Source organism: Physella acuta, unplaced genomic scaffold, assembly GCF_028476545.2.
Source record: "Physella acuta isolate Inbredline_101_S28 unplaced genomic scaffold, ASM2847654v3 ptg000105l, whole genome shotgun sequence".
Taxonomy (NCBI): domain Eukaryota; kingdom Metazoa; phylum Mollusca; class Gastropoda; family Physidae; genus Physella; species Physella acuta.
In genome coordinates, this window is record NW_026731625.1 from 945745 (window position 1) to 967038 (window position 21294).

At 34.6% G+C, this 21294-nt stretch overlaps 2 protein-coding genes across 5 annotated transcripts in view; one reads left to right on the forward strand and one right to left on the reverse strand.

Annotated features, from left to right (window-relative positions):
- Nucleotides 1–10267, forward strand: part of LOC131931886 (zinc finger CCHC domain-containing protein 9) — a 63442-nt gene extending 53175 nt beyond the window's left edge. Inside the window, exons 2-8 of one of the 4 annotated variants that reach the window (XM_059288725.1) lie at nucleotides 4214–4231; nucleotides 6816–6911; nucleotides 7313–7386; nucleotides 7502–7640; nucleotides 8385–8477; nucleotides 9440–9511; nucleotides 10090–10267. In XM_059288725.1, coding sequence (XP_059144708.1) covers nucleotides 6824–6911; nucleotides 7313–7386; nucleotides 7502–7640; nucleotides 8385–8477; nucleotides 9440–9511; nucleotides 10090–10223 — 600 coding nt within the window. In that variant the 5' untranslated portion in view covers nucleotides 4214–4231; nucleotides 6816–6823 and the 3' untranslated portion in view covers nucleotides 10224–10267. Of the gene's footprint in view, nucleotides 1–4102; nucleotides 4293–6815; nucleotides 6912–7312; nucleotides 7387–7501; nucleotides 7641–8384; nucleotides 8478–9439; nucleotides 9559–10089 lie in introns of those variants that run through there. The other 3 variants (XM_059288717.1, XM_059288734.1, XM_059288739.1) reach the window with 3 other exon arrangements.
- Nucleotides 9240–20373, reverse strand: LOC131931840 (maspardin). Its single transcript, XM_059288709.1, has 9 exons — nucleotides 20216–20373; nucleotides 18170–18241; nucleotides 17926–18087; nucleotides 16657–16737; nucleotides 16230–16375; nucleotides 15852–15960; nucleotides 14501–14608; nucleotides 14212–14352; nucleotides 9240–13345 (listed from the first exon to the last, which is right to left on the reverse strand). The coding sequence occupies exons 2-9, from the start codon at nucleotides 18230–18232 to the stop codon at nucleotides 13241–13243; spliced, it is 915 nt and encodes a 304-aa protein (XP_059144692.1). The 5' UTR covers nucleotides 18233–18241; nucleotides 20216–20373; the 3' UTR covers nucleotides 9240–13240.
- Between the last annotated feature and the right edge of the window lie 921 nt (nucleotides 20374–21294).

Consider the following 21294-nt stretch of genomic DNA (forward strand, 5'->3'; position numbering starts at 1 on the left):
AAAATGTTTTAATAACAAGCTTTTATGTAATAATGCACTAAAAAGTAGAAAATAAATTATAGACTACTATTTAAATTACTATAAAGAAAAGCGTGGGTCTCTTCTCAAATATTAGTAAAGGTATCCAATCGGTACTAAAGTGACCCACGCTTTTCTTTATAGTAATTTAAATAGTAGTCTATAATTTATTTTCTACTTTTTGGTGCGTTATTACATAAAAGCTTGTTATTAAAACGTTTTTTATGAATTTTTTTTAAAGGTTTTTTGGCTTTTCCGGGAAATCCAGGAAGGAATTCCGGAATTTTTTTGGCCCACAATCATCCTCGGAACTTGCTTAACATATTTGCTTTGGAACTAGTCCTCGATATTGCTTCGTTGAGGAGGAGATACGACTTAAAGCTGCGGACATCCATTCCCAGAAAAGACGAGTTAATAAACAGAATGGAAATTGCGCTAAAAACAAGAAAAAGTGAGCGGTCAATGGGATCTGATATTGACCAGTGCGTGTATTGGTCGACTTCATCGTTACATATATTATGCCAGATAGAAAGTTAACCGGGTGGCGAAGCGGGTAGCTACGCCACTGGTCTGGTGCTATATCTTCTTATATCTATTAGGGCAGTGCCCCCATCCCGGAGAAAAATGGCTGCTGCTCTCGTATGCTGCAGAATGTGCTGGATATGAGACCTGCTACTTAGCCAGGGCTGAAACACTTTTTAAATATAAAATTCTGTTTTTAAATCTAATCCGCTGGCAAATGATGTTGATCTGTGTTGGTTATGAGGCAGTAGCGTAGCGAGGGGGGGGGGGGGGGGGGCATATGTCCCCGGGTGTATATAGCATAACTCTTGAAAAAAAGTTCATCTGGTGTTAGGGCCTTGCCAGTAGCGTAGCGAGGGGGGGGGTGACATATGTCCCCGGGCGCCGACCTTAGGGGGCGCCAAAATAGGTTGGAAAAATAAATTGAAAGGTTGAGGGGGTGCAAATCGAAAGTTTGAGGGGGGGGGGGGGGGTGTGCAAATGGCAATTCTCGGGGGGGGGGGGTGCAAATCGAAAGTTTGAGGGGGGTGCAAATCGAAAGTTTGAGGGGGGTGCAAATCGAAAAGTTTGTCCCCGGGCGCCGGGAAGGGTCGCTACGCCTCTGTTATGAGGAAAGGTCCAGTCAATTATTGATATAAATGGGTTTCAAATTGTTTTCTCAGTAGATTTTGGTATTTTTCGACTTGATGTCACCCCAATAAAATATAACGTGTCGCCTGGTGTAGGCCGCTCCCTAACCCCTTTGTGACCCTAGTGCGATAAAGCATCTTATGCCCTTACGCTACAAATACAATGCCCCCTCTAATAAGGCTCATATATCCCATGCAACTCCCCAGTGAGGAATTGGCGAAATAAAATATATGAGCCTACTTATAATTTGTCCGTTCCCCGGAAGTTTCAAGTGCCGGAAAAAAGTGCCTCTTCTCTGTGGGATCTATTACTACTTGTTTCTTTATAAATGTACATAGTTCTAAACTTTCGTTAATTAAAACAAACGAGCCGACCCGCGGCGTATCATACGCCGCTATTTAGTTGTTTTATTTTCTACTGTTCAGTAATTCATAATTTGTGAATTCGACAGTACCGCTGCTGTCACTGAAAATATTTGCTTTAAAACACTATCAGTAAGTCGGTAAGGACGATACCCCCCCCCCCCCCCGTGAAAGCAGCCTCCTATTAGCTACCTCACCTAAGTTTAAAATCGTTTCAAACTAAATTATCTGCCCCTAATAGCCGTCACTAAACCCCGCTCTACGAATGTAAACATTTAGCGTGAACCACAGCTCACCTGACCAGAGTTTCTTCCAGGCATCTCTTCGGGGTGGGAGGGGGGGGGGGGGGCGAAGCCTCCCCGAAAATATATATGTATATAGAAAATATATACTTTTAACAGTGTCCGCCCCCCCCCCCCCCCCCGAAAATATCAAGTGCCCCCCCCCCCCCCGGAGAAAAAAGTCTGGAAGAAACACTGCACCTGACTTCCTAGAGAGGAAGAGAGGGGACTGCAAGGCGCGCTTACAGCTTGTTTTCTAACGTCTCCAAGAAGAGTATTATATATATAGATAGATAGTAATGCAAATCGGGTGAAGAACAAAAGGCCGACAAGACAAAAGGCCGACATGGACAAAAGGCCTACAAATTATAAGGCCGACAGCCAAAAGACTGACAGTCAAAAGGCTGACTGACCATCAGGCTGACACAACATAATGCACACAAACTTAAAAATACTAATATCGCAAAATATGTGTTACTACATAGCTCCTATCTATACAATCATAGAAATAAGGCATGTAAAAAGGAGGAAATGTCAAAAGAAGAGACGATGCTAGTTACTATACTTATAATGTGAACCATCAGGTCCACATGGCTGGAGATTACGGGTGAGTCTTAAACACTCAGGATCAACACCTAAATATTGCGAACTGCAGTCACAGCTGTCTTTCATAGCTCCTTCTATGTCAATAAGGTGAGACGACCATCAAAGAACAAAGTCAAAAGCCGCCCACATGCAACAAGTCTGAACGCAAAGAGACAATGCTAGTAGCTATCCTTATAAGGTGAACAATGGGGTCCATGCAACTAGGGATGACGGGAGTTTACAAAGGATAAACACATAGGTGGCGTTACCTACATATTTCGCAAAGAAATGAAAAAAAAAAAATGAAGTTGACCGATCACGTGCCTTGGCCATACTATGTGTTAATACAACGAAAAATGTGAATTATATTTCAGTTTCGTCCATTGCAGATTGTGTAAAACAAATTGTATACTAAATTAATTGGGTTGATTGATTCTGTTGTGATTGTGATACAAGTGTGCCAAGAACATGGGAGAATGGAAGTTAGGGTGGATGTAGTATTGCTTGGTGAGCCACAAAAAGAACGAAAAAAAACAACAATATTTACAGAAAGAGGACAGAATAGCAAATTCATTGCAGAACGTGAAAACAGACTTGATTTTCCTCGTGCTATAGCATACAATTTATCATACTAGACCCTATTTTGTTTCTATGTTCTACGTTGTACTTTAACTTATCATTATGTAACTAGTTTTTAATTTTTAAAAATTAGCATGTCTGTAGTAATAGTAGTTTGTTGCTTTTTAAAACTTGTCGGGCTTTTGTCTTGTCGGCCTTTTAGCTATCGGCCTTATTTCCTGTCGGCCTTTTGGATGTCGGCCTTATTTCCCGTCTGCCTTTTCTTGTCGCCTTTTTGTCCATATCGGCCTTTAGTCCGTGTCGACCTTTTGTCCTTGTCGGCCTTTTGTCCGGATCCCATGCAAATCTAAGCAGCTTTGTCCTTAAACCTCACCAGATGCGGAGGGGGGGGGGGGGGAAATCTAACTCTTAGGGTTAGGTTAGGTTTGCCTGTCGCCCCTCCTGGGACATAGGCCGCTGACAAGAGCTTTCCAGGCGCGTCTGTCCTGGGCTAGTCTTCAACTGTTCCCAGGTGTCTTCTTCCAGGTCACGTCTCCAGGTCTTCCTCTCCTCCTCCTGCCCTGTGGATTAATGTTAGTTTCCAATACATATTGGTTTTCACCACCCTGCTTCATAAATTCTCCATCGGGAGATCCATTCTTCCCCTGGTCCGAGCTGTCTGTATTTCTCTTTGTCTGCGTTTCTGTAGCGAGTTGTTTTTTACGATATAAGGTTGCTGACCTTATGCTCAACCCCCTACCTGGAGGACCGGGGTGCTAGATTTCGTCAGAACCCATACCCGCGCAGACCTTCCCAGCTTGGTTGAACCTGTCAGGAGTTAAAACTCCCGCTGGTATAGCTCTGGGAGGTCGTCGAGGTAGCCTACACAAGCTGTCAAACCACGGCAAGGCCCAGCACCAGATGAACTTTTTTCGAGAGTTATGCTATATACACTAGTCTAATATTAGATTCTAATTGTCAAAGACTAGATCTAGATTCTAGATCTATATTTAAACAAATATTTATTAATTACACTTTATCTCGAGACAACAGTATGCCATTTATAAGCAGGCTACAGATATTTTTAAAAATAATAATTATTTAAAAATACAATGCAAGTTTGTTGTAGAAAAAAAAATAAAACAATAAAAATGCGACACTAATAAAGTATTATAAAAAAACAAAAACATGAAATTTAACTTCGATTGCCTACACGAATCAAAGATTAGAATCTAGATTCTAGATCTAGATCTAGAGTCTACCCATTCTCAACCGGTAGGCTACTTTCCAGTGTAACACTGTAGGCCTACTAATAATAATTTATTACACCAGACTGGTTGGTTAATAAGTTAAGAAGTAGATCTGTCTTGTATAAAATATATTGTGAAATATTTGTGTCAAATATTATAGATAACTCATTAGTATTAGCCTAACTGTAGTGTATAGTAAAATATATATTATAATAGGTAATCTATCGTTTTGGGTACGTAAAATCGCCCGCGACTAGTAATGTGAAAAACAGGTGACTCCTTACATTTTAATAATTATTTCACATTTTGAGGAGGATTTATGTTTTGAAAAATACAAAAATGTTTCCTTGTTTCATTTATGTACCTGTTTTTAAACAATTGAATTAAAACTTTTCAGTAATAAATGAACACCAGCGATGTTTCCAACAGATGCAACCATGCTCATTTACTATAGCAGCCATCTTGTTAAAGTTTTATTTTTATAAGCTTTTAGCGGGAGATTCAGGGGGAAGTCACTCTATTTTACAAATGGCTGCTGTTTATATAGCAAATCTTGATTGCAGACACTGCTGTTTAAAGTTAATTTCTGGCCTATATTGATATATTTAGCCATTGAATTAGGTTTATTATTCATTTATCTATAATATTTGACACAAACATATCACAATATACTTCTATTACAGCCTTGACAATGAGGTAACGTTTTCGTACATTAATAGCCGCGGGCGATTTTACGTACCCAAAACGATAGATTACCATTATAATATATATGACAATTAACTTCTTTTAAAGCCTTGACAATGAGGTAAGGTTTTCGTACATTAATAGCCGCGGGCGATTTTACGTACCCAAAACGATAGATTTCCCACTTATTAAATTATTAAATTCTCCTCAAAATATGAAATAATTATTAAAATTTAAGGAGTCACCTGTTTTTCACATTACTAGTCACGGGCGATTTTACGTACCTAAACGATAGATTACCCTAAATACTAAAAACAGGGTAATCTATCGTTTTATTTGTTTTTGGCTTTTTTGTTTACAAAACTTTGCAGATAAAGTTTTTAAATTACAATGCAAATTTAAACCCCATGACCTAGTTCTCCCTTTTTTTCGCGTACAATTTGTACAATAAAATTTGTGGTAGCTGGTATCAAATAGCAGGATGCCATTGTTTATGTCGCCATTACACTTGAAAACCAAATTTGTATATTTTAAAATTTTTATTTAGTTGCCGAAAATATTAAAAACATCAAATACATCCAATCTTTGGTAAATTCCGATAAAAAACCCAACAGACAGGATTTTATAACCATATTAAATTTAACTACTAAATATTTAATGGGCCTATCGAATACCTTTGAGACTTTACTCGCAAGGGTCCATTAGAAATGAAGGTAATCTATAGTTTTAGCCTAAAACTTTTAAACATTTTTGTAACTTTCAAAATATAAATCCTCCTAAAAATGCGAAATAATGATGACTAAAATTTAATGAGTCACCTTTGTTTTCACATTACTAGTCTCAGCCAATTTTCCATCCCTAAAACGATAGATAACCTAAATGAATACTACTGTAATACGGCATAGGGCCCATAGGCCTTAATAATAATTATTTATTAATTACTTTACTTACTAGGGTGTCGGCGTGGTCGAGTGGGTAAAGCTCTTCGTTGCTAAACCGAAAAGTCTCTAGTTCGAACCCTCGGGCAGATGAGGCTCGTTAGCTGGGGACAGCCACTCTTCTAGGAGAGACAACTCCAAAATCAAACAACTGCTGCCTTGTAGTTTGTTCTTGGTTGGACAAAGGCTATGAAAGCAAATCAAAAAAGAAAAGCAGGCTGAAATCGGAGTCAATGGCCTCAGTGGCGCATAACCAGTTGACACGTATCCTTAATTGTGTTGGAGGGTGATCCCTTCCAACACTAAAATTAAGAACAAAGAAGAAGAAGAATTACTTTACTATAGGCCAGAACTATTAAAATAGGCCTGTATATTTTAATGTTATACTTGTTTGAGAAAAATAATTTATAAAATAATTATTGCCCCCACCCCCAAAGAGATGCCTGAAAGAAACAACATGCAGACCACTTTTAACTTTTATTGGACCAATAAATTATTATTATTATCAAGTATCCATGACATTATTTTTGTGGCGTTTCGTTTTGAAAATTTCCTATTTTTTCCATGTGATGTCACGGCCGATGGAAGAATTACTTTTTGTTTGACTGTGAAAGTTTTTATTTTGCTTGTGTTTTCTCTAGACAGAATAGCAAGACTATTATAGTATCGGACATCAGTACCCTTAATCATCAACTATTATTATATTAGGCTAATAATATTAATATTCATTACCTAGCAGAGTAGCTGAGGTTGTAAATGTGTTTTTTTTAATTATTTTAAAAAAGTGTCACATCTTTCACATCAGTTATTTTTTTTTAGCCCTAGTTATAAAATTTACTAGCAACACATTAGAATGTAGAAATCTAGTAATAACATCAACAAAGATGATTGACTCATGATAATTTCAGGGTTAGATCTCCTAATTTGTAATTTATTCATTTCAACAGTATGCCTGTTTGAACTCTTTCATTTGTATTTTCATTTCAGAACTCAGAATGACTAGATTTGCAAAACGTGGTTTTGACAACAGAAAATTAAATGAAGCAACACCTTGGTCAGAACTAAAAAAAACAAAAAGACAAGGTAATAATAGTAACTTGTAGAAAATGCCATGAATTTGGATGTGTATGCACAATATTGAACACTAATCTATGCATATGATACATAGATGGATAGCCTGGTTGCTTCTCTAGCTCAGCTTAATGAACACCCTGAAAACCTGCTTTACATAGTTGTACTTACATGGCAAAGTGATCAAAATCAAAAAGCAAAGATCTTCAAATAAAATTTCATTATTTGTGCATTTTTCTCTAGTTTCATATACAGGAAAACATTTTTTTTTCCTATAGATAGTGTCTGGATGGCTCGCTTACAATTCTAAAAAGGCACTAGAGTGTTGCTTTGGTTATACAGTTTTTTAAACATTACTGACATCAGTATATTGTAATTTATCTTCTGATAAAGACATTTGATTGGTAATTTAGGTAAATCAAATTTTAAAGACCAGAGACGAGAAGATAGGCGGTTAAAGAGGCAAGAAGATCGTAAAGCTGCAAAAGTAAGTATTTAACATTCTGTTTTGTCTATCAATACTACCATAGCTGTTTTTTCTAGCTCATTGATTTTCATATTTAGAATTTAAAAAAAAAATTTTTTTGCATAAACTTTGTTAGGTGTGCTTTAACTGTCGAGGCCCTGGACATCAGATGTCAGAGTGTCCATTTTTATCAGAAACAAACCAGCAGGGCATTTGTTTCAAGTGTGGTTCAACTGAACACTCCTCTTCTGTTTGTGCTGCCAAAATACCCAAAGGTCTGTTGTCCTGTTTCATATACTATACACAGTAAGATGTATTCTGTGTTGTCCTGTTTCATATACTATACACAGTAAGATTATTCTGTGTTGTCCTGTTTCATATACACACTAAGGTGTGTGTTGTCCTGTTTCATTTGATGTAAATTGAACATAGGTCTTTAGTTATAGAATGTAAAATTATCACTGAACTCCCTATGAGAGGGATTTCATCAATTGTGAATATAATAGAAGCCTTTTTCCTGTAAAAAAAATTATGAAAGGATTATTTCTACTTTTTAGTCATTTGTTTAAAATTAGGTTGACTTTGCTTAGACTACAACTAAAAATATTTGTTTAAATCCACCCAGTAGCTTGTGATCTCTAAAATTTTGTTATCTGCCCCTATTTAATAACTGGTTAATGATAGGGCATGAAATCAGCTGACAGTGAAAACAGTTCACCCTGGCATTAAGTGATTGCTAGTATTTTATCTTGTTATCTCCCTTTTTTATTATCGAATCTAGTATTTTAAAATTGAATGACTAATTGTCTATCTAATTAGATTAAAAATTAGATATTTTTGCATTGTCATCTAAAATCTATCACGTGTCTAATGTCAGCTAAATCTGAAGAGGGTTAAATCAACATTCCAAGATTTGCTGAGCTACACACACACTTGATATACAATATAAAAGCCTTTAAATTATATTAAAATTTGATCTGAGATACCTCTTCATGTCACAACTTTTTATTATGTTGCAGGTTCTTTTCCATTTGCACAATGTTTTGTTTGTGGAGAAAAAGGTCACATTTCAAAGCAGTGTCCAGACAACCCTAGAGGCTTGTATCCAAAAGGTAGTGTTATTGTTACACTGGTCAGTTAAGGCAGTTGTTTGATGCATGATGGCTGCAACTACATTTGGCGGCGATGCTCAACCTAGATGTAATATTTTAGCTTTTATTTATCTGGGAGGCATGCAGATCAAATACTTTACAATTCATCTGATAGTCACTAAAATGACTAAGACTTAAATATCCCTCCTTTAATTTGTCTTGTGGAGCCCTTGCGGGATATGATTAGGACCCCAGAGTTCTCCAGTGGCTATCTAAGCACCAGGGATCGGTAGATTGGGCGTCCTGCACATGGGGTTAGGGATTGATTCAGTGGTCAAAATGCACCAGGTGTGTGCCTGGGGATCGGGTAACCCAGAGCACACTGAGCTCCTTAGTCGCCTACATTTGTTTTAAAGAACACCCTACAATAGGACATGATGAGCCACTATATTTGATGACTAAACTGAAGCAGAGGATGCACCCTACCACTGCGGTATTGTAACCTCACTAATACTGAGGCTGATTAACACACTGAGGCTTTGATACAGCACGTCCTGGGGGCTAGTGGGGACAAAACTGGCCCAAACAACTCAGATCCAAAAAATATGGTGCCGACATTTAAAACTTTCAATTTTAAAAAACATGGTCAAGTGTCTAAAAATACACTTGGATGAAATCCTCTTATGATTTAGCAACAGCCTTTTTCTGATATCGCAGTGGTGCACACACTAGTATATAATAAAACTAATCTTTAGATAACAAAAGAAAAACAAGACAAGCACCAAAGCAATTGCAATCATTTACTTTAAACTTCCAGGAAGTATGATGATTTTTTTGTTTTACTTTGTGTGTTTACAAGATATATAGCAGATTAAACTTTTTGTTTTACTTTGTGTGTTTACAAGATATATAGCAGATTAAACTTTTTGTTTTACTTTGTGTGTTTACAAGATATATAGCAGATTAAACTTTTTGTTTTAAAGGTGGATGTTGTAAACAGTGTGGATCTGTGGAACATCTGAAAAGAGATTGTCCAGAATTTTTACAAAAAAGAGGTAAGAATAATTTTATAAAAAGACCTCTTAGTACTTCCTTCTATTAACATTTTACAGTCCTGTATGGCCTGGCAAAGAGACAGCATATTTTTCTCCGACTATGACACTTCAAAAAATTTATTTAAAAATATCCAATCCACATATATTTTTAGAAGTAAAACAAAAAGCAATATGAAGGTAAATAATCTAAATTAACAAATAATTTAAAAAATAATATCAGTCCCAAAAAACCATTAAAAACCCTCATTAACTACTATTATTTTAACAATAGCAGTTATTTATAGTGAAATAACAAAAATTCAACACAAAGTAGCCTTTTAAACTACTTTCTTTAGTAATATCACTATATTAGTCACGGTACAGTATAATAAAAAAAAATAATTCAAAACTATAAAAAAATTGTAGAAAATGGACTGCTAGTAATAGAACATTTCCTGCTCCAACTGGTATATAAAAAAATCTCGTTATTTGCTAGACTTCCATTACTAAATAAATATATTGGATTGATGAAATGACTTTGTGTACAGTACCTGACAAATATGAATATGTTGTAAAGTTTCTCTTTTGTTATATTTTAGTGAATACAGAGATGACAGTTGACACAATAGAGATGGGTCAAAGTGCTGATGACCAACCTTCCTCGTCACATTCAAAATCCCACAGTGACACAGGCACCAGTATAAAGAAAACAGCCAAAGTTGTCAAGTTTTAAGTTTATATTTGGTAAATGGAATAAAATTTAAAGTATTACACTTACTTTGAGGATTTTTGTTTTTACAAATAAAGTAAGAAATAAATAACAATTTATTAAATCACTAACACAATTTTAAAGAAAGTAAACAATTATAAAAAAATCTATTTCTATAAATTTAGTGATCAGTGCTTAAATCGTAAGTCATTAACTGTTAGTATTCTGGCTAAAAATTATGTATGATTATTTTCTTATTTGCATTAAAAGAGATGCTATTCTAAAGGTTTTTAGGCATGTTTCATATTCTGTACTAAAGTATTTTGAAGATTTATAAGAGTTCATTTACCATATTTTAATTATCCTTTGCTAGCTGATGATTCATGAGACAACACCCCTCATGGCTAAACCGTTTCTCTCTAAATTGAATCAATGTAGCTAATAATCCTAACTTCAGTAATTCTATTGGGTTGGTAAAGCTCATGGTTTCGAAACCAAAAAGTCCTGAGTTGAAAAATTGGGCACATGAAACTTGATACTTGGGGGCCGCAACCCTCTAGGAAAGACAACTTCAAAATCAAGCAACTGCTGCCATGTAGTTTGTCCTTGAATGGACATAGGTTGTGGAAGCAAATCCAGTAAGAAAAGCAGGTTGAAATCTTTTAACAAGTTTACACGTAATAATTGTGTTACAGCAAAACGCAACATTACAATTGAGGATGAAGAAGATGAGTAGTTCTATTGAATGACCTCTCAGATGTGAACTTGTGTCTAAGATTTGTAATTGTTTGAGATGAACACCAGCCTGACACCACTTCCTATTTAATCATCACCCTTTTTTGAGTATGGTACTCTTAATGATTATGTTCATATTTTATGATTAATTTAACATCCAGAATACTCTTATTGTCATGGACACAAACAAATCTGGAATGTTTGAAAGAAGCTGCTCCATCAGAACTAAATCAAAATGGAGTTACAAATTTTGACAAGAAAAAAAAACAACTCTTTCATACAGACTAAGGAATAATTTGCGAACTTGACAGATTTTCCTTTAAAATGTATCTTTGTTCAAGTTACTGTATTTAACAAATGAAAATGTAAAAAGAAATAGTAAACCAGTCCTTGTGTGCTGAGACCAATGTGGTATCAAAACAAGGTACTATGGCTACAGAATTCATTTTTAAAAAACCCACCTATACTAATAACATCTAACAAACTAAAGCTGTACTTTCATGACCAGAGTCCGCCTGAAGAAGCAAGTATGTGTTATCTGTTTTTATTATCTTAACACAAGAGGCCCCCACTGTGACCATTGGATTACACTGTACTAATAATGTCTTCAACAGCAATTCAGAATGAGCTGTTTTTTTCTCAGTTATAATTATTATAAAGCAAGTGTTCTCAAGCCTCCGACTGCAATATAAACTGTAATGAAATGAGTGCCTTTACTTAAAAACTTTTAGACTAGCTGTTGAGTGTTAATAATGTTTGGGCAATCAGGTATCTCCCAGCTAGTACTTTAGTCCACTAATCTTGTTATCACACCTGAGCCTATAAGTAAATACTTGAGATAACTTGCTGTCGGAGTTCATCCAGGTCTGTTCTCTATAGGTGATATGACCAACAGTTTAAAAGTCATTTCCCAATGCAAATGAATAGCAAATATAAATGAAACCTTATTTTAAAAATATTCATAAGTCATCTTGTTTCGTAAAATCTTGTATGATGTACTGGTAGATGACATAACGAATGTTAAAATTAGTGCGGTTATTGTAATATTAAAACTTGAATGAAACCTCAGCTATATAACCTAAAAGTAATCATGTAAAGACAATAGAGTATTATCACATATAATACCAAAACAACCATCAATAAATGTAAAATTCAAATAATTATGTAATTTTTTTAAAGAATAATTAGTATTTACTATTAATTGAGCCAAAGTTTGACCAAGGGGAAGTAAAAAAAAATGAAGGTGAAGTAAAAGATACCTGTTTTAAGGTACAATTAAGATGTGATTCTCTTTTGAAGACTAATGTATGTAACATCTTTCATATCTAAGTGAAAATAAACAGCCACATTCAAAGCCCAGACACACCATACACCTTGCTGTGTGCATGGCTTGTCCCCAGGTTAAATTTAAAAACTGAAGATACATTTAGGAAAGACAAGCGTAGAGAGCAACAGTGGATGACACAAAAGGAATTTTTGTACACATTTAAATGCAGTCAGACTTTTTCTTTTTTTACAATTGTCATCAAATACAAATCTTAAATGATTTCTGCATGATAAAATTAAAAATCAATACAAATGGATCAATAAATCACATAAAATTCATAACAATACAAAGTAAGTTTTGCATATAAAAATCTATTGAAATTAGGATTGCAGGATAAAGATACGCATCATGTACACAGAGAGAAAAGCACTACACTATCTAATAATTACTTGATTTATATCAAAGTGTGTCACTTTTTATTATTTTTTAAAGTTTAAACACACTTTATTCTATAACTTCTATTACGACCAGTAGTTTTTAAACCACTTAAAAATTCCTCATAACTTTGACCGTCAAGATATTGATTGTAGCAAACCTTAGAGCCCACACCATTTTATTATGCTCAAAATAGCTGATATTGAAAATACATCATATTGCATCTTAGGGTTGCACATGAAATCTCAGGAGGAATGAAGTTAAACACATACAATTTATTTTCTTTTGTTTGCTAACATCTGTATAGTTTCCTTAGCTGCAAAGATTAGAAAATGTTTAGTACAATTATATGTATAGTACAACATAAAGTTTAATTTTCAAAGAGATTTAAATAATACTGAGTAACTTTTATAATGAAGGCAATAACAAAATTGGGAAGTTAGAAATACATGGTTGAAAGAATCAGAAGGATTAGAAACTAAACACAAGATTTATTTTTGCAAGGTACAAATGCTGTGAAATTACTTTCCTACATAAGTAAATTCTTCCAGCTTTAACACAGATTGTTTTACAAATAAAAAATAGAGTAAAATATTTGTTGATACTAGGATTGTGCTAAGCCTGCATCTGCCTCAGTTAATATTGAAAGTTCACTCTCTGTCAGCTCTCTGGCTCGTAATGGGCCTAGGTCATACTTTCTAAGGTGAATCTAAAAATAGAACAAGTCGCCATCAGTAATATTATACCAGAAAAAGTTATTGTGTTATTTTGATTTTTAAAAATAAAAATACATTAGTACAAAGTGGCAAAATAACGAACAGAAGAATGAAATAAAGTTAGCAATACTGAAGCATTTATTATTCTTGGCTAATTCAAAAGCTTGTTAGTTAGAAATGTAGTTTTCAACTGTGAAAAAAAATCCATAAAAAAACATTTTAATAACAAGCTTTTATGTAATATTAATAATGCACTGAAAAGGAGAAAATAAATTATTTTAAATATATTTAAATAACTGTAAGGAAAAGCGTTGGGTAACTACATTATCTATTGAATACCTTAACTGCTATCAATGATTTTCTTTACTGTTATTTGAACTTAAATAGTAGTGCATTATTATATATTTAAAGAAAATCACTTATTTTACCCTTTTTATTGCATTCTTACATAAAAGCTTGTTATTAAAATATTTTTAATGCATTTTTTTTTTCAGTACTTTAAAAATTTTAATATGATAGTTTCATGACTAAAAACAATTGTGCATCAAATGAACATGATATAAATTGTGTGTACAATAGTGTGGAATAGTAGTAGCAGGACTGCCTACTATTTTCAGAAAATTTTAATAAATTCATAAAAAAAATAATTAGGCATCCAATTATGTCAAATTTAATGTTATATTGCATTGTCTTCAAGTCTAGACCGACGTGCTAACTTTGAAATGATTCTGTCAGTTAGAATTACTTGAAATTTGGCTTGCCTGTTTTGATCTATGATGACAGATAAACAATAGCATGACAGACAGAGGTAACAAGTTAAATAAAAGCTTGTAAAAATGAATAGTGACTACTGGTTTACCTGAAGAAAAACATTAACATCTGAACTCTTGCTAAGATACGGAAAGTTTCCACCATTTTTTAAATGTGCCCTTTTGGCTTCTGGGTAACATTTACACATTTCATCTCTTACACTGGCTGACAAGGCACATTCATCAAAAACCTGTGGCAAAATATTAGGTCTAGATAAGTAAGAGCAACAAAAAGAATCATGATGAAAGATACTTTGATGATGTCATTCACATATTATGAACTGTACTTCTTTTGCCACTAGGTCTGTAATTACAAAAATGTAATGTGAAATTACTTACATCCATTAATGTTATATCCACATCTCTAAGCTTTTGTGGTTCAACATAGCAGTTCATACAGTTCAAGGTTAACCTAGATGCTATAGCTTGTTGAGACATACCATCTAGCTGAAATAAAGTTCATTGCTTACAACATTCATTGTTCTTCCAATTATTATACAACATAAAAATTATTGCTTAACCCTCACCCTAAGTTGTTATTTACCACTTTGTCCTTGAAAATAAAGATGCTAAAAAAAAAGGTTAATTTTCATTATAATTTCATTAATTAATGAGTGGTAGGTGGTTGGAACTTTGTGATATCCTTTCAGCGGTGCGATCGGCTTTACAAGATGTTGCTGGGTGGGAAGATCACCTAAAGTTGTGTCACATGATCATTTACAGACACTCCCTAATGTTTACATCTTTTCAATACTGTTCATCTATGTGTATACAGTGTTGTTTTCACAGAATTGCATTTTTCAATTATGCATATAGCTTTGCTGTAAGAATCTGCTTTATAATCTCTAAAATAAAATTCATAGTTCATAAAAGGCATGGCAGTATAGTTCAGTCTGGTTTGGTTTTGAGCCCAGTCCACAGCTGACCACTAATCAGGCCCAATCCACAGCTGACCAGGCCCAATCCACAGCTGACCAGACCCAGACCACAGCTGACCACTAACCAGACCCAGTCCAAAGTTGACCAGGCCCAGTCCACAGCTGACCAGACCCAGACCACAGCTGACCAGACCCAGTCCACAGCTGACCACTAACCAGACCCAGTCCACAGCTGACCAGACCCAGACCACAGCTGACCACTAACCAGGCCCAGTCCACAGCTGAACAGACCCAGACCACAGCTGACCAGACCCAGACCACAGCTGACCAGACCCAGTCCACAGCTGACCAGACCCAGTCCACAGCTGACCACTAACCAGACCCAGACCACAGCTGACCAGACCCAGTCCACAGCTGACCAGGCCCAGTCCACAGCTGACCAGACCCAGTCCACAGCTGACCAGACCCAGTCCACAGCTGACCAGACCCAGTCCACAGCTGACCACTAACCAGGCCCAGTCCACAGCTGACCAGACCCAGTCCACAGCTGACCAGACCCAGTCCACAGCTGACCAGACCCAGTCCACAGCTGACCAGGCCCAGTCCACAGCTGACCAGACCCAGTCCACAGCTGACCAGACCCAGTCCACAGCTGACCAGGCCCAGTCCACAGCTGACCAGACCCAGTCCACAGCTGACCACTAACCAGACCCAGTCCACAGCTGACCAGAACTGACAAGACCAATGAAATTGTTTAAGTCATCTAAGCCTCATTCTGGATACACTCAATGTTTTATAAATAATCAGATTACCTTTTCCACCATGAAATCAATGGAGTCAACAATATCAGAATCCGAAGTTTTTCTTTCAAAGCTCCCCATCACCATTTTCTTAAGGTATACTGCAGGCATCATCCAGAATCTGTAAAATAAAATTGGAACAAATGCAAGCCACCTTCCTGAAACCTGAAACTTGCTGATCTCTGAGATACTATTTAGTTATTATTATTTACATTTTTTTAAAAGCTTATAATTGATTGTACTGTAGTAAAGGTTGTTTTTAAAAAAAAATTACTTGTGCTATGATAAACTAGTATCAAGAAGTGTTTAATACAACAAAACTACAGCAATATAGAGGAGAGTTTGATAGAAACACGACCGACATACAAAAATAAAACAATATCAACTTACGTTGGGGCAGAGTTTGTTTGCTGAAATATTGTAGTATCATAAAAAGCATTGCATAGAATTAATGATGCCACTCGAGGAGATCTAGCACTGTGTTCCGCAAATTTTTGGGCTAAGAATCCTCCAAGTGATGCTCCAAAGATATGAACCTACAGACAAACAATAATGTACTTATTAGATAAGGTATTGAAATTGAATGAGGTGATTGGGTTATGTGTGATAGCTGCTGATATCAAGTACAAGAAGTTGAAGCAGGAATGTAGAAAAAAAAAAAATCACTTAAAATTAAATACCAGTCCATTTTTTAAGAATTGTATTAATTGTATTTTGCTAATTCTATAAAGACATGCTGTGATTTTCAGAGAAACAAAAAGATGATACCAATGCTTTTAAATGCTGGTTTTAAAATATTGAAAATTAAATAACTTACCTTATCTAATACTAAATGGTCCAAAAGCTTTCTGAATCCTTCAACAAATTCTTTCATGGTCCAATATATGGGATATTCAACCTGTAAGCAATCATTTTTTGAAAAATGTTTTGTTGTTATTTCTTCTAATAACCAATGTTAAGTAATAACATACTTTTTCTAAATATTAACCAAATTAAATTAGCTGCATAAATCAGTTAAAAATGACATACATGTAATGTATAGGATTATTATGGGCATGGGCAGGTGATGAATACTTAATGGACACCAGCGAGAAAAGTCTCAAAGGTATTTGAGAGGTGTATAAATTCATTTAAAAATCATGCACAGCGTAGTTACAATTAATATGGTTATAAAATCCTGTCTGTATGGGTTTTTTCGGACTTTACTAAAGATTGGATGTATTTGATGTTTATATTTTCGGTAACTAAATAAAAATTTAAAAAAAAAGCAAAAACAATTTGGTTTTCACGTGTAATGGCGACATAAACAATGGCATCCTGCTATTGGATAGGCCGCCATTGACTTTATTGTACACATTGTAAGCTAAAAATAGAAAACTAGGTCATGGGGTTTTAAATTTGCATTGTTATTTAAAAACTTGATCTGCAAAGTTTTGTAAACAAATAGTTATCGATCACTAAGTTACTGTACAGCCAATCAATATTTGTCTTACGAAAGTGAAACATCCGGTTATAACTTAGGTTTGATGAAAATAAATAGAAATGTAGCCTTAAACTCAACAAATTATTTTCAAGTTCTCTTAATTTTTTTTCTACCTTTTCAACATCAAATAACTCAAAGACGGCTTATGCGAATTCAATAAAAACTTACAGGATTATAGAGGCACATGCTTGTAGCAATCCTGATGGATTACATTTTCAAATACATTGATTTTACAGTTATTTTTTTGGAAAATCACTTTAAACTTTAAAGAAATCTAAATTTGAGCAAAAAATTCACCATTTTAACTGTAAAAGAAAAACCATAGTAACATAGTAACATGTTAAAATGGTAAAAAGAAATCCATGATGGACACCATCACCATGGCAACAAGAGGACATTTTCAGCCATTTCTAAATTTTTAGACTTAACTCTTTGAGTAATGACTATATGTTAGATGTGATAGCATTAGGTTTTGAAATAAGCACTTTGGCTAATTGGTATTAATCACCCGCTCATTCCTTTAAAGAAAAAACTAAAAATTATCATAAATATAAAAACAACAATTTTGTCTACAAAGTTTATTGAGAAAATTATAAAACTTACTGCTATGACTCTATAACCCAAAGCAGACAATCCAAGGATTTGACGGAAATAAACATCTGCTGTTCCACTTGCTGGTGGAAAACATATTAAAGGACTTTTTACTGTCTTTGGACCAGCTTCATAAAGCGTCCATTCTTTACTATTATCATCGTCAACAATAATCTGCAAAAATTAAAGGAGAAAATAAAAACTGAAATGAAGCACAAGAAAATTGTGAGTTATTGCAAAAGAAGAAATAACTTACTTTTCTTTGAGGAATGGTACTTCTGAAACTCAAATACTCAGGAGATCTTGCTATTTCACCCATTATCAATATCTATATGAGAAATTGAAGTTATTAATCATTTAATTTTTTTGGTAGAAAGTAAATATGTTGTATGGTATACTTTTTACCATTTGAGTATTAAAATATTATCATTACCTAAAATATTATTATTATTACCTAATTTAGTACTGAACTATAAAGCATACAGAATAATAATGTAAGACAGGTAAAAATTAAATTTTCAAGTGTACAAATACTAACATACACAATACTACTGATAGTATATTAATAAGCTATATTAGTTAACACTAATACTACTTCAATTTTGTAGTAACTAAATGAGATAATAGACATCTTTACCACAGCAACCTTTAGATGAAGTCATTAGGCCGACTACTTTTATTATTAAATTTTATTATTTAGGGCCTATTGACAATACTTGTAAATTTTCAGATTATCATTATCAAAATGTAAGAAAACTAGGCCTGATGGAATTCAAGCTTTGGTCATGTGTGTCAGCAAATAGTAAACATTTTGAAAACCCCACTTCATAGTAATTTGTTCTCAAAACTTTGCAGGTAAAGTTTTTAAAATAAATAATTTTTTTTAAACCACATGACATAGTTTTGCTATTTTTGTATAGGCCTACATTTTCTGTGATAAAAATATAAACAAACAGTTTTAGGTTTTTTTTTAATTTTGTTTCTTTACCAAAAATACTAAAAACATCACAAAGGCTACATCCATTAATAAAATCATGTATGATTTTTAAAATATACAAAATTGTCCTTTCAAAAAATTTTGAGACTATTCTCGGTCATATCCATTAATTTTAATTAATATGTCTAACAATTAGTATAAACCCGCAACATAGCATATGCCGCCATCTAGTTGTTTTATTTTCTGCTTATCAGCAATTCATAACTTGTGAATATAACACTACCCCCTCCCGCCCCATTGAAAACAGCCGTTTACATACAATGAAAAGATCAATCTGAATCAGAAATTGTTACCTCCCCTTCGTCTCAAATTGTTTTATACTAAATTATTTGCCCCTAATAGCCGTCACTAACCCAGCTCTAAGATTGTAAACATTGAGGTCGAGTGGATATGTGTGTGGCTGTCATGCTGGATGTTGCGGGTTTGAACTCATCAAATGCCTTCTTATTTGCAGGAAAAAAGCGATGGAGTCAAAAAAATTTTTTTTTAATTTTGTCAATATGATTGCAGGATTCTCATTAACTCGGGGGTGCTCATTGATCCTCTAATAGTTTGGTGAGCTGTGGTTAACACTAAATGTTTACAATCGTAGAGCCGGGTCAAATTAGTGACTACTATTAGGGGCAGATAAGTTTTTAAACGATTTGAAACTAAGGGGAGGTAATAACACATTCTGCTTGATCTTTTCATTGTCGTCTGTAAACTGTTGTCATGGCAGCTGCTTTAATGGAGGGGGGTGGGGATGGAAAGTGAGGGTGAGGATAATCATCCTTCACGAGCTACTTATAGTGTTTTAAAGCACACAAAAATTCAGGCGCAGCATTGGTAGTGTCAAATTATTAATTAGGGCCTACTGAAAGTAAAAAATAAAACAACTAAATAGCTGCGTATGCTACATCGCGGGTCGGCTCGTTATACATTCAATAGGCCCTAATCTATAAATATATTTATAATATATTTTAAATTTATCTAATTCCCAGTTGTATACTATTTTGCATGAAATGATAGCTGAATGGCCTTGGAATAGCCCCTAGATCTAATCTAGATCTGACTAGATCAGGACTAGATCTAGATTTTTAGATCTCAGATTGACATAGATTTGTCAATTTGTGATAGATGATACATAACTGTCATACAGATACACTCAAGAGTCAGACTGAGATACTAGATCTATATTCTATAGTAGTAGTAGTTCTACAGTCTCAGACTTCACACTTCAGTCAATGATAGAAGAATGATAGATCAATAAAATAATACTCAATAATTTTATGCACACATTTATTATTTTATAATATGATAACCTACACTCTATACTAAAGTAAGCGTAAGTTCTGAAAGTTGACACTCATTTAGATTCATTACTGTACAGCATTATGTAGATGTAGAATTCTAGACCTAGATCTAGACTAGTTAAGAATCTAGTCTAGTGATTACATTTTGCAAGTAACCGGAAGTCATTTGATTTGCACTCAAATCTATAATTAGATCGCTCAGTTTAATGTAAATTTGGACCTGTTTTGATATAAGCTTTATTTTCTACTGCTGAAACAAGTTCTAGAAAAATAAATTATGTGACCCTTGAATTTAAATATAGCCTTTGGTTTTATTTAGAACTAGATCTAGGCCTAGATTTGCACTAATATACCGGGAAACATTTAAAACTAGTTTTGAAAATTAAAAATTAGCGTTGACGCAAAAGGTAATATAAAAAGGGGCATAATTTAATATGGTCAGTTTTTTTAATCTGATCCTGGACAAAGCAAAGGCGTAGCGAGCGGAGGGTGGGTGGGGCGGCCGCCCCGGGCGCCGACACTAAGTGGGCGCAAAAAAGGGTAGAAAAATATATAATAAAAGCTCATTCTAAGCCTCATTACTGAATGATCCACTGTCGAGGTTAAGAAAATAGACTGCTAACTGCCTTTACGGACTTATTTAACTGTTTTTAACGTGATAAAAAGAGAAAGTAGCTCCAGACATCAGATTGGGTCACTACGCCTCTTGGGTAGAGGCGTAGTGATCCATTCCGATGCCTAGGGCGAATTATTAATTTTGTGCCCCTCCCATTTAAATTATATTTATTCATGTTAGTGAAAAGTCCCCCCACCCCGGCTTTTTACCAGTCACTGCTTTTATTGTTTTGGTGCGACACTTTGACTGTGTACAGCTCAATACCTCAGGTGGGGGGGGGGGTGCGCCCTTCCTAGCTACGCCACTTATCCTGGGCATGTGTTATGTTTATTTAAGTTTTCTTCTACTTTCAGGCCGACGTTATTTAAACTTTAGGCTTATTAGTAATAATTCATTACTCTGTATTAGTTAATTAAGGCAACTAAGTCTAAGCCCTAGAGTTAAAGAAAAATATAGGTGTGGTAGGATCAACAACT